This window comes from Diplotaxodon limnothrissa, linkage group LG16 (assembly GCF_057381915.1).
Source record: "Diplotaxodon limnothrissa isolate DT_005_m linkage group LG16, D_limnothrissa_male_GT1.1, whole genome shotgun sequence".
Lineage (NCBI taxonomy): Eukaryota > Metazoa > Chordata > Actinopteri > Cichliformes > Cichlidae > Diplotaxodon > Diplotaxodon limnothrissa.
Window position 1 is genome coordinate 20073891 of NC_140611.1, and position 12894 is coordinate 20086784.

The 12894-nt window shown below is 41.2% G+C and overlaps 1 protein-coding gene across 2 annotated transcripts in view; it reads right to left on the reverse strand.

The window, feature by feature from the left end:
• Positions 1–8051, reverse strand: part of myo16 (myosin XVI) — a 94804-nt gene extending 86753 nt beyond the window's left edge. For both annotated transcript variants that reach the window (XM_085374594.1, XM_085374595.1), the window contains exons 1-2: positions 8024–8051; positions 1347–1616 (exon numbers count right to left, since the gene is read on the reverse strand). In XM_085374594.1, coding sequence (XP_085230720.1) covers positions 1347–1616; positions 8024–8051 — 298 coding nt within the window. The remainder of the gene's footprint in view (positions 1–1346; positions 1617–8023) is intronic.
• Between the last annotated feature and the right edge of the window lie 4843 nt (positions 8052–12894).

Below are 12894 nucleotides of genomic sequence, written 5' to 3' on the forward strand. Positions count from 1 at the left end.
GGTTTGGCCAGATCCTTACGCAGAGGCACTGACCCAAAAGAACCAGACAAGCTAGCATAAAAAGAACAGCTGATGAATCTTTAAGGCAGTATTTTTCTTCAAAGATAAAGATATGAAGTGTTCCCTTATCTACAGACGCCTCTGCATGAATCTACTATTTTGTTTCATTTGGAGCCAGTTCTTGTTTTGAGCACCAAATGGTCACAAAGCCCTCACATAGCAAGACAAACGGCGGCCTGGTACCACTTGAGCATCATGGTGGGGCTTAGGTGATTAGGCAGAGGAGTATGCGATCCATGCCAAGCCAGTGAACCCTGTTTTCAGGTTGGCTTTAGCAGTGGCACACCAGCTGCTCCCACATACCCCAGCTGAATCTTACTGGCAGCCAGGGAGCAGAGATTAACACAGTGACCTGCAAAGTCTGGACTGACGGAGATATGCTCAGACAGATGTGTCGGTGACTGGCAAGTGACTGTCATAGACAAAAAGAAAAATGGTAAGGTTGGACAAAAAGATGTGCCTTTTGGAGTAAAATGTGAATACCCTTTAAATTTCAAGAGGCTTGTTTTGTGACAGAATGATGTCAGCATCAGAAGTTAGTGTGTTTTTATTGTCTGAGGAAAGCTTGCAGACTCCTTTTTCTCTGGCTGGTAACAGATAAATAAACACACACACAGACAGGAACAAAGAAACATTCTCAGACACAGAAACCGACACAGGAGGGCAGACAACGGCGCTTTTCGCTGACATCAGTAAAATCACAGTCATTCTGAAGCCACAAGAAAGTCTGTGAAGGTTCTCAGTCATCCAGGTCATCGTAGTCAAAGGAGCTTGCAAAGAAAAGCGTCTGGACTTCTTTAAGTTACTTGAAGACGTTTCACCTCTCATCCGAGAAGCTTCTTCAGTTCTAAGGTCAAATGGTGGAGAGTCCCAGATATAAACCTAGTGGGAGTGACCCCCCACAGAGGGACAAAAGGACCCCCTGATGATCCTCTAATCGCCTGAGCCAAGGTGGGAAACTGGGCGTGGGTCCCAATCAGCCGGAGTTTCGGGTGTGTTCATTGTGAAGAACACAAGAAAGTGTTTTTAACCATTTTTAAATGCTTTAATGGACTATTAACTATCAGCCAATCAAACAGCCGTATCACATGTTCTTTCTTTATCTGTTGAAGAACATTCTTATGTCATCTAGCTCTCTGTCAGTGTCACTGAACAGCATATGTAGGTGGGATTGTTTTCAACACTTTGCTCTCAAAATCAGGTATTGCCATCTCTGCTACCCTCTTGTCACCCTCGTGTTAACCAGAAGCAGACACGCCCACTCGCAGAAAAATCCGAACACACACCTTCTTTGTCGTTATGATGAATGATGGCATCCTGTATAATATCGGCAGGCCTGAAGCGAACGTGGTGCTTCTTGCGGTGCGTGGGCAGGGCTCGAACCTTGACTCCACCTTGCTGGCGCTGAAGGCTCTTTTCTCTCTCATAGTACGCCCTTATTTGTTCACAGCGCATCCTCCTGACCAGCCTTTGGCGCTGGCCAATGGGAAGAGACTCCAGCAGACACTGGTCTATCTCCATGTTCTGGCGAAAGACGTTACATAGCTGGAAGCAACCTAGAGACAAAGAGAGAAAGCCAGAAACAGCAAAATAACATTAGTAATGTTTTATCTCAAAAAAATTATGTTGCGTCATTTGTCTTTTTTTTTACATAAGATTTGTTTTTATTCAAGTTTTGAATGCAAGCTGTCCATGCTTCAGTGAGGAGGACAACCTGGTGAATGAGTGAAAACACTATCCCGCTAAACATGTCCTATTGGTGCTGGTGTGGGCCCACTGTGGAGGGCCCCAGACACCCCACACAAAAGTGCCCACATGGGCCCCACATTGGTAAGTCTGCCATGATAGTTTACACAGTAAATAAGAAAATGCTCTCTGATTAAAAACAGAAACAAATTTACCTAAAGATGCAGCCGTACATGTCATTTACTTTAAGTCTTGTTCCTGACAAGCAGAGATTTGCGTGGATACCCAGATTTATTATTAGGGCTGTGGTCTCAGGCTCGACTTGTTGATTTTTTTGGATGATATGCAAACGAGCCTTGGTCAGAAAATAGCCGGTGTTACTCAGATAAGGAGACAACACTTTATCAAAAGCAGTCGAGGATTTATCACCCACACGGCTTCACAGCTTTGTACTTGGCCAGCTCGATATAGACTGCTAGGTCAAACGTATGCAATGTTTACATTTGTTCAGCTTTAGCAAAGAGTGTACGCTGACTCAATCATATCATGTCAAAGAAGCACTCTGTGTGGGTGCGTTTTCGGCCAAAATGTCAAGTATAAACCTTTTCACAGTTCATCGCTGAAAAGTATGAACATATCATCAGTGTGCAGCAGAACTGTCATTTTTCAACTGTCATATTTTCACCTTGATTTGTTCTAGTAATCTTTTTTTTTTTCCTTTTTTTGACACGTTCATCCGGCCACAGCTGTACAAACTCCAGTGTCTATCAGTAGCAGCTGCTACACAGACCAAGCTGTCTCCCTCATTGGAAGGGAAAGTGATATCACAGGGGGAATAGCAGAATTTGTTATTGCTTTATTGCTTGTTTCCTCAGCAGCTCTTATGCTGAATCACCAGCTGATGTAGTTCTATTTTTGGATAACACATGAATATGGGCAGGTGCTCAGTGATCGGATCTGGCCTGTGATCTTGTTTTCAGTCTAACATAATGAGCTTAAAGAGATGTAACGCGATAGCATTGGGTCATAGTGGAGGATATCTTCATGTAATAACTGTAAATACTCACAGCAACAAAACAGTGTCAGCTGAGTTCTTCAGCTTTGTTCACCAAGATAGTGAACCAAAGAAAATTGTGCCCTACATTAAATATGTGTATTTTGGTCTTAGCTTACTTTGCTACTCAATCATTTTGGAGAAATCATCAACACCCCAGCGAGAGGAAAGTTAAACCACAAACACACCCTTTAAAAAGTAATGAGGGTGAATGGAGATTCAAAACATTTCACTTCCAAACATCACAGATGTTCTCTTATGAATTTTACTTGTTCAGAATAAATTTGAAGAAAGTTATTATCCAGAATGCCTTACATTTAAAAAAAAAAAGTAGTTAGCACACTGAGATCTTATTTATTTATTCATTTATTAAACATGTCTCAGATAATAAGAAGCATCCATGTCCTCAGGTGTGTTGAAGCGGTAATGTGTTCTCTAAATATCAGCTTTTTATAGCAATTTTATTTATAAAGCACATTTTATTATGTAAACTTAATGTGCTTAACAAAGAAGAGAAAAACATAAAAAAGATCTGTGAAGCTTTGCCTTAAGGCACAAAAGCAAAAATAAAATGTAAGAAACAAATCAAGAGCTGCTTTTTATGCTTATTTATAATTCACTGAGGACAATAATTCTAGAAAATATGCTGCACTCCATACACCAAACAATTAGTGCAGAGCAAGTGTGATTATTTTGTTTAGTACAGCTCTAAACTTTGCACATAAAAGAATAAATTCTTTGCTGATTTTAAATTTAAAAAAGTATTCTGAAATTGCTGAACAATTTTCCCACTCGCTCTTTCACAAAGTGGTAAAAGCCTCCCAATCGTTACTTCTGAAACTATCAGCCTCTCTGGGATGCGCTTTCTTTTTATAGCCAATCATTTTACTAATTAGTCTAATTTCTTTTATTTGTTTTCATTACACGACCTTTCCAATCTTCCTGCCCTGACCTTTGCGGGCATTTAATGACTACATGATTTTCTCAGGTAATTTTCAGTTAGTTAACAGTTTTAATAATTTGGGAATGATGGCATCTTGATTTACGCTGTTAAAAACATTTTTTTAAACCAAGCTGCATCCTTTTTTGTTTGTGTCAGCATTTTGCCCAGTTGTGTGCAGGCAGTCGTTTAGCATCCCAGCTGTGAAGGATATTTGCTCATTGTTTAGCCCTGGGGTGGGTTGTGTGAGACACCACAATATTTTATGTGTTGTTTTTTTTCTGTCCTAACAGAGTGTATCAATTCTTCTGACTGTGCATAATCTATCTGCCTCTCAGTGGAACGTAGCCAAACAGATCTCATCACAAGGCAGCTGCGAAACTTATTCTGGTCTGCTTGGGTGATGTAAAGTAGTGGGACTCTACAGCAGGAGGGCCAAGCCTCGGAAGACCAAAAGAGCTCATGTAGAAATATAAAAAATCAAAAGATGCTAACACTTTTAGGAATAATAATTTGTTACAAAGTAAGTTAAAGTGCAAACAGAAGACGAACTGTCATGACAGCACTGATAATATGACAAATTCAGGTCATAGTCAGCCCAGAGGACAAGCAAAACATGAAGACAAGATAGTCTTTGCACAGACAATGACTCACTAACTTATGTCTCTTTGGGCATGTTATATCCCACTCCTTACATTTCTCAAACTGCTCTTCTTTTATTGTGCTTGTTTTTTTTTCTTCTTTGCCCACTTTTGATTTAGTTCTCTCTTACTTTGAGTATTTTTGTCTGTTCACTGATGTAGCACTCTTTTTCTCCGTCATCTGTCTGCTTCTCTTTTAGGGTGACTGAGCACACATCAGTGTTTTCAGCAGGTGAAAAATACTGTTAGCAGGGCACTTTTAAAGCACTGCATGCTTTCCAACACCTTCTGTTTCTTTGTCACAACTTTATCAGGTCTTAAATATCTTATTTTTCCAGAGCTCCAGACTGTGACTGGTCACACTTTACCGTCAGAGGAAATAACAGTATCAGACACACATTATTGTTTTATTTCTGTCCCAGGGTGTTTTCTGTCTGTTTCTTACTTTGTATCTGTGATGTTAGTTTTCCATTGTTTTTACACATTAGAGAGTGTTGCAAGTTATCTCATATAAGTGTAATATGCATAAGAGCTATGCACATTTGTTCCCCAGTCCAGCACTTGCACTACCACCTGAGAATCTTGGCACTAGAGCCAACTTTCTGAGACTGTAAACTGGGGCTTTTCTTTCAACAGTGAAAAGCAACCTAACAATAAAAGAAGTCCTTAACTGTCGAGGCGTAAGTACATTGCTGTTACTTTTTAGAGTATACCAGAAGCTGTCATTTGAAGGGGCTGGGGTGTGTTCGGATTTTTATCAGGCAGAAACAAAGACGTCCTAGCAGACAAAAAGATGCTTCTGTGTGCTTTTTTTGTTTGTTTTTGTTTGATATACATCTACACATTCATTTGAACACCTGCCCCCCCCCCCCCCCCCCCCCCCCCCCCCCACACACACACACACACACACACACTTCCTTCACAATACATCAGTGCCATCTGCTCTGGACAGACATGTGAAAAAAGCGTTCTTTTGTATTCAAGTTCCAGACGGGAGTGGTGGGTGGGGGTCATTATTATACTGCTCATGCCAGGTGCTTCAACTGTATTTTATTTTGGGAACTTGGCTAACAGTTGAAACACAGAAACACACTCAACCTACTGCTTTTTCTAATAATATACGACAATGTGTCTCCACAGTCTTGCATTCTCAGTCCCACAGTTGTTGCCTTATTTTTCTCCTGTTCTTATATGCACACGTGACAAATTAAAGGAAAAACCATCATAAATTGTTTTAATAAGGTGTTGGGTTACCACATGCCTACAGAGGAGCTTAATTGCAACATGACATTAATTCAGTGAGTCTCTATATCTCTTCCGTGGGGAATTAAACATCACTCTGCCAAAGGATATCCCCTCACATGATGGTCGTTCATCTAAAGTCTCACATAGATCTTCAATTTGGCTGAGAGGTATTGGCTGTGAAGACAGTATGTGATTCATATTAACTTTATACTTATTTCTCCAATCAGTGATCCTTCATGATCTACGGAAGGGGGGGCATTATAATTTTGAGAGAGACCACTACCATCAGGAAAGGAATGCTTCATGATAGGTTAAAAGGGATCAATTTGAGCAATCTTGCATTAATTTATAGTGACTCTACCCAGGAAAGATACACGTGAATCTTAACAGTGTCATCAAAATACCTCCTACGACATATCAGAGGATGACCTTGCTGTAGGCGTTCAAGGATTAAGGGTTTTTTCCTTTAATTTGACTGGTGTGTATTGTGTCATCGTATCTATTTCATTCACTGCAGAGTTGAAGATCAAAAAGAAGAAGAAAAAGATGAAACAGACCATCAAGACCAGACACGTGTAGTGCATCACACCTGCACATACACATGCGCACACCTCAGAATACTTTTCAGTCCAAACCCAGGAGAAGAAGTGGCATGTTATTTCCTTGATTACAACAATTAATCATTTTTACGTAAAATAAAAACAAATGCAGCAACAGTCACATCTAGATCATACTGATATTTTGTTCAATAACTTGAACTTTTTAATACCCCCCCCCCCCCCCCCCCCCCCAATAATATAGATTATCGTTTTCTGATCAGCTGACTGTTTCTTGCCTCAGTCTCTGTCCTCACTGTTCCTACTGCTTGTTCCTTGGTTGTATCCTCTTTGTCCACACTCTTTGTCACCCCAATACATCATCTATTAAGCATACATTCAAGGTTACAGTCACACAAATCCATAAACTCCCAGTCCATGACAGACAACAAATAAGATGACATATTAGGGCAGACAGCCCACACATGAACTGTAGGTGTACAAAGCATGTAAGATAGATGGGTATAAAAATAGGCTAAATACGAGGAGAGTATATCACTAGAAACTGAACATTTTTGTTCAGCTTCTAGTAAGGTGCACTTCACTTTCCACATAAAATTTCGTGCACATCACATCACCTTTTAATAACCTGCAATTTATTTTCAAATATTAGGACATAACGTCTGCACTAAGTGGTCAAAATAACAAGATACACTGACTCTTGCTACTATGTGATGAATGGTTGTGGACAAAAACATCAGACCAGGAAAGGACTAATCGGAAATGGGTCTGAATGAATCTGGGATATGGATTAAGTGGATATGCAGAGAGAGAGAGAGAGAGAGACAGGGAAAGAAAGCGCGAGCTTTCTTCTTCTGCCATCCCATCTCCAAGCTATCAGTTATTGATTAAATGTAGAGCATCCCATGCAGGCTCCAGCAGGCTTTGGCTAATAACACAAACACCATTGCAGGAGGTTGTAAATTGCAAAATACCACACATACACATATACAGTTAAATGCACACAAACTCACATTTATGGTGTCTATAAGCTGCAGACACCATAAATATGCAGGATATGTAGGAGAGGGGATGTGGATGATTAAGAGGTGAGGTGGGTTCTTAGAGTGAAGGAGAGACTTTGACAGCCTGCATCACCTCTATCATAGCACTCAATTATCTTTCCTCCTATATTCTCCCTTTTTCCGGTCTTCATTGCTGTTGCCTCTCAAATATTTGCATCTATCACTCAAAATTTGGCCACATTCCTTATGTCACTCCTTCCATCCATTTCCCAATAATGCCATCCCCTCCCTCTCTCCCGTGCTCCTCTAAACCACCATCAGTTTTCTCTCCATCTGTCTTTCTCTCCTTGAAACCACTTTCTCTCTGTGAGTCTGTTAGTGTGATGTGAATATGCCAGACACTCGTGGGAGCTGCATCTTTGTGGCTTTACTTCATCTTCCTTTCCTTCGTTTTGCTGCTACCTGCCGCATTCACTGGTCAACTTCACTCATCTGCAGCAGCTCTCTGCAGCAAGCTCACACACCCACTTACTGCACGAACACACACACACACACACACACACACACACACACACACGCACGCACACACACACACACACACACACACACACACACACGCACACACACACACACGGGGGGGGGGGGCACAAATACCCATTTGAAGTTTAGACCACACCGCTGCTGCGTCTGCAGCAAATGACCAGAATTCTTAAGCATGTGAACTCATACAGTATGGCAGCTTGAACATACAGTAAGTGCTAATGCAACAGACACACACCCATGGCTGACAAGTCTACTTGCATGCATAAATATAGAACTGCTGAATGGCTACTTACAACATTTGATGAAATGGTAGTGAGACATTTTCTGAGCAAGTCAGACAGTCCAACAGTCAGGTAGGAAGGCAGGCAGGCAGAAAGGTATGCGGGGGAGTCAGTGAGTGAGGAAAGCAGGCAGATAGTAGGCAGCTACAGGTTCCAGAAAAACTAACTAAAGCAGAGCTCATAACCGGCACGATACATTATTAATCTGGCTCACTGCATGCTATCCAAACTCTGTTCCCCTGTCTGCATTATTCACCACCACCAGTAGCAGCTCCGGTTGCAGCTCATGCAGCATCTACATGCATACAGTTCATCTCTCGCTTTCTCACACACACTCTCACACACACACACACACACACAGACATGCACTCTCTCAGTCACCCCTTCGGCAACACGGAGCTGCGGCTGGTTCTAGCTCTTCTCGCCTACAGCCGGATAACCACTGCACAACGTCTTCCCAGCCATAGCCAACACACGTGCTCCACTGGCGTCACTGACTGGCAGCCGGCTCAGCCCACCTCCTGTTCAACACACCCCCAATGACGCAATGCTCTTCGCCTCCTTACACACCCCCCTCCTGGTTTTCTTCACACACACACATATGCAGTGACTCATACAGATGCACGCTTCTTTGGACTATCCTCTACCTTCTCAGCCCAAAAAAAAAAAAAAAGGCGGCAAGAAAGGATCCATTGAGCTATATTATAGATATAACGCAGAGAGAGCGAGACAGACAGATTGTGAGGAGGGCTGTTTGATTAAACTGAAGAATTGCAGACACAGCAGGGGGAGCAAGAGAAAGAAAAATAAGCAAGAGGCAAAAAGAGAGGGGAGTGTTAAATTTGATAGGACAGCTAAAGACATAGAGAGAAAGAGAGGCGAAGCTGCTGCAGTGCGGCTTTTGGTGTGGTGACAGGTTAAGTGTTCATCAGCGGTCTTAAACTAGCCTCAAATTTACTACCGATAAAGATAGTTTATAGAACGTTGGAGCTTGAGCGCAGTACGTTTAGACGCCACTATAATGCACTTATCATGCAGCAACAAACCACAGGGCATGGTGCAATATGAACTATGTGTGTCTGTAGGGCGATCTCTATGATTTTGTCCTTTAAGGCTGATTTGCATTTACTAAGCTTTGTGTTAAAAAGGGATTTGTGCAGGATGGGAATGTGAGAAAGAAGGAGGAAGAAGAGACACAGCGAGAACAAGAACAGAGAGAAGCTGAAACACACTTAAAAAAAATGGATGATAGTAGTAGAGGTTAACAGGGTGTGCAGTGTGTGCAGTGTGTGAATCAATCTGGATTGCGACGCACGTTTTAGAAATCTGTGGCGTGGCGCTTACACATCTACAGCCTGAACAGCATGCTGATTTTCCCGTGTGAGATTTTGAGGCACAATCGCTGTCAAATATGAGCGAGCAGAGATGGGATTAAAGCACGTGAGAAGCAGGTGAGGTTCACTCCGCGTTGGTGGCGAACAGTGAGGAGTAACAGAGCAAACTTGAAAGAGACTGGGGGAAAAGAAAAGACACACTGGGAGTTAGATTTGTGTGTATGTGTGTCAGACTGGATACTCGAGTAATTCCTGTCATAGGAAATCAGGTCAAAGCAACTGCTCGCTGCATCGTATGCAAAGTACAGCTTGAGCAACTACTACAACAACTACCGGAGTAAAATCAGGTGCCTGTGTTCAAGTGTGTGCAAAGACTGCACTATGCAGAGTAATTCAATCGTACTGCTACATGTGTTTGCACACAAACACAGAGACAACAGACAAATTCACATCTTTACTGCACTTGCAAGCCAAGTAGTAAAGTGTTTTTGGGATAACACAATGACTATCCCATTATCACTTTTGAAATGGAGATCGCACAACAGTACATTCTGACAGGGGAATGTCATGCGTTCCCATCTAAATGTTTTTAAGCATTAATGGCGCATGTTATCTGCGCCTGCAGTAATAGAGACTTAAGATGCCATATCAGAAAGCGGTGGCTTGCTGGAAAACTGGAACATGAGGTACTGTAAAACAGAGTTTCAAAGTGAGACATCACCCTAGAAGGGAAGTCTGTGGCAACAGAGACAGGACAATAAATTGTTGACACGTAATGATAATTTCTATCTCTCTGCAGCCACAAGTAAGCAGCGAAATAGAGTGAAGAAAAGAGATAAAAACAACAGATGTAAGGACTCCATTGTATATAACAGCCATCTAAATCTCTGTCAAAGGAAAGCACGGCTGCAGTCACTTGTGTAACTATCCACAATCTGTTTTCTTGGCACTATCTATGTCTTTATTGTTTCAAAGTCACTCACAGTGTAGCACATGCTGTTTCTGGTAGAGACTGAGGCTCTCTTCTTCTTCTGTGCAGCACTGACAGGTTTTCACTAAGGCAGCGTTTGATGCACAGATCATAAATTTCATTCACTTTGACACAGCGGTCACTCTGCCATCATCACCCTCAGCTGTCAATCAATGCTGCAACTGTGTTACCACCATGAATTTTGTGCTTGACATCCTAGAGAGTGAGTACATTTGTTCTTAAGTGTGATCTCTTCAACTGAGTTCAGTGGTGACGGATCCAAGGTGCAGGAAAGGTTCCTAATAAAGGCAAAGCCAAAGGCACTTAGCACTTGAGGTATTATATATTAAAGGAGACTGTGAATTCAGTATTTCTCATTTCCATTTGATAGATTTATTTGTGTAAATCCGTTCCAGCTACTTACAATCCCATATATTGTATCATGCTATTGACACAAGGTGCTCAAGTAAACATACACCAAACATAATTTGCTATTTCGTGTATTTTTTTAAATGATCTGTTTAACACCTTGCAATCATATTTTTTTGTTCTGTTTTGTTGATTTTTTTCACTGCACAAAGTGTTATTATCATTTTTGCTAATCTGTCCTGTTTTTCTTACATTGGTATCATTTTTAATTTATGGTAATTGTGCTACTGACAGTACTTTCTTCATTCAGGATTCAATTTAAAATCCTCTATATTAGGTTTGGTCATAATTGTTCATGACAATTGGTCGAGCCCATTGCCGACTTGTGCTGTGAGGGCATGAAAAATAATTAACTTGTAGAGCACAATTGATGAATACTGGAGCAAGATTCTTCCTTTAGGTTGTGGAGAACGACAGTGGAGACACTGATTGAGACTATTATGGATTGAGCTAAGAAGCTAGCTCAATCCATAATAGACAAGCTAGCTGCTAACTTGGTGCGCATCACCATTAGCTTAATGATATTTGTTAACCCCATCTGTTTGTTCATTCAGAAGCTTCAAGGTGTTCTTCATCTAGTTCCTAGAGACTGGTTGGTGACCTCCTGGCAACCACTGGTCCCTAGGGAAAAACAATTATTCCCCACTAGTTGTGAGTGGTTGCTATACTCCCCACTGCTTTGCTTGCTAACAGACTGCTGTAGTCACCCATAGTTTTAACGGAAGATCTGTCTACAACCACCACAGAGAGGTAGCGAAACCTGAGAAAGTGTGTCACAAACTGGAATCTGAGAATTTCTACCTTCAAATTTAGAGCTGCTTACTGCTAAAGCCAGCATGTTTCAATAGGTGCAACCTTTCCTTTGAAAGTGAAAAGGCTCTTTTTCCGGTAACCGTTTTTTTCAAGTTTCACTTCTACTCAGTTAGAAAGTGTTTGTGGACAAGTTGGCCTCTTCCCAGCAAATTACAGGTGACTCGAGCATTCTGCTAGTGGCCAAAGCAATCACAAAGAAGTTTTTGGTGCAGGACCCTCTCTGTGACTGATTTTACTCAGCATCAACCAGCAACTTCCAGTAACTTCTGGCCAGCCAATCTGGGAGTACACATTTTTCACACTTTTCTCTTCAGCGACCAAATGTTGTCAGGGTTTACCATCTGGTGCCTCAGTCTATCATGTTTGTGTGGTCTAATACAAAAATAATCCCAAGTATGTGAGTTTTTTTTTTTTTTTTTTGCGGCAAGTTCATTCATGCATGTGCATGCATGCGGGAGTGGGTGGCACTGCACATGTATCAAAAAACTGCAACTGTCTGTTGTTGATGGTGGCCAGTAGACAATTTTTAACATACTGCCCAAGCTTTCTATATTTTTCTCTCTGTATTCTGTGTGTACTCTTACAATCTGCTGTCAGAATTATATTTTTTATGCAGGTTTTATGGTAAGATTAGTATTAGTATCAATATTGGTGTTGACAGAGTACATGCCAATTTACACTCAAATGTAATCAAAAAGGTCAACGTATATTCATTGGCAATGCAAACAGCTACACTAATACAACTGACAAATTACTGAACTAATAACTACACTAATATTTCCTAAGCCACACACATTATGTGTTAAATCTTTTTGAATCACCTTCTAAACTGAATAATTGTGCAATCTGATCATTACACAGTAGCAGCTCAAGCCAGGTTTAAATTAAATGGCAGACTATCTAATATTCTTAATACCAGTTAATAACATAGCATCAATGTTAGTTAATTCTAAGGTGGATTGCTGCCTGCAGGGGGAAGATTTAAGCATTTCTCTGCACAATGCTGCAGATCACAGAGAAACTACCTATAAATGCAGAAAAGAGGTCAAACAGCATTATCCTCTCTCATTTGTCCTGTTACTAGTCTTACTAAAGCACCACTTTGTTTCATTGGATAGTTTGTTACTATGCATCAGTGACATAAAAGGTTGCATCAATTATTTCAAGGACATTGCGGCCTGTCACAGTGCATTAGTGGAAAACAAATTGAATATACAATGATGAACAGAGGTCGAACAGATGAAGGTAAAATGGTATCAGTCCCAGTACCAGTCAGCTATGCCAGGGTGACTCAATAATAGACAGGTGTTAACAAGCTATGCTGAGCCTGTGAGCTT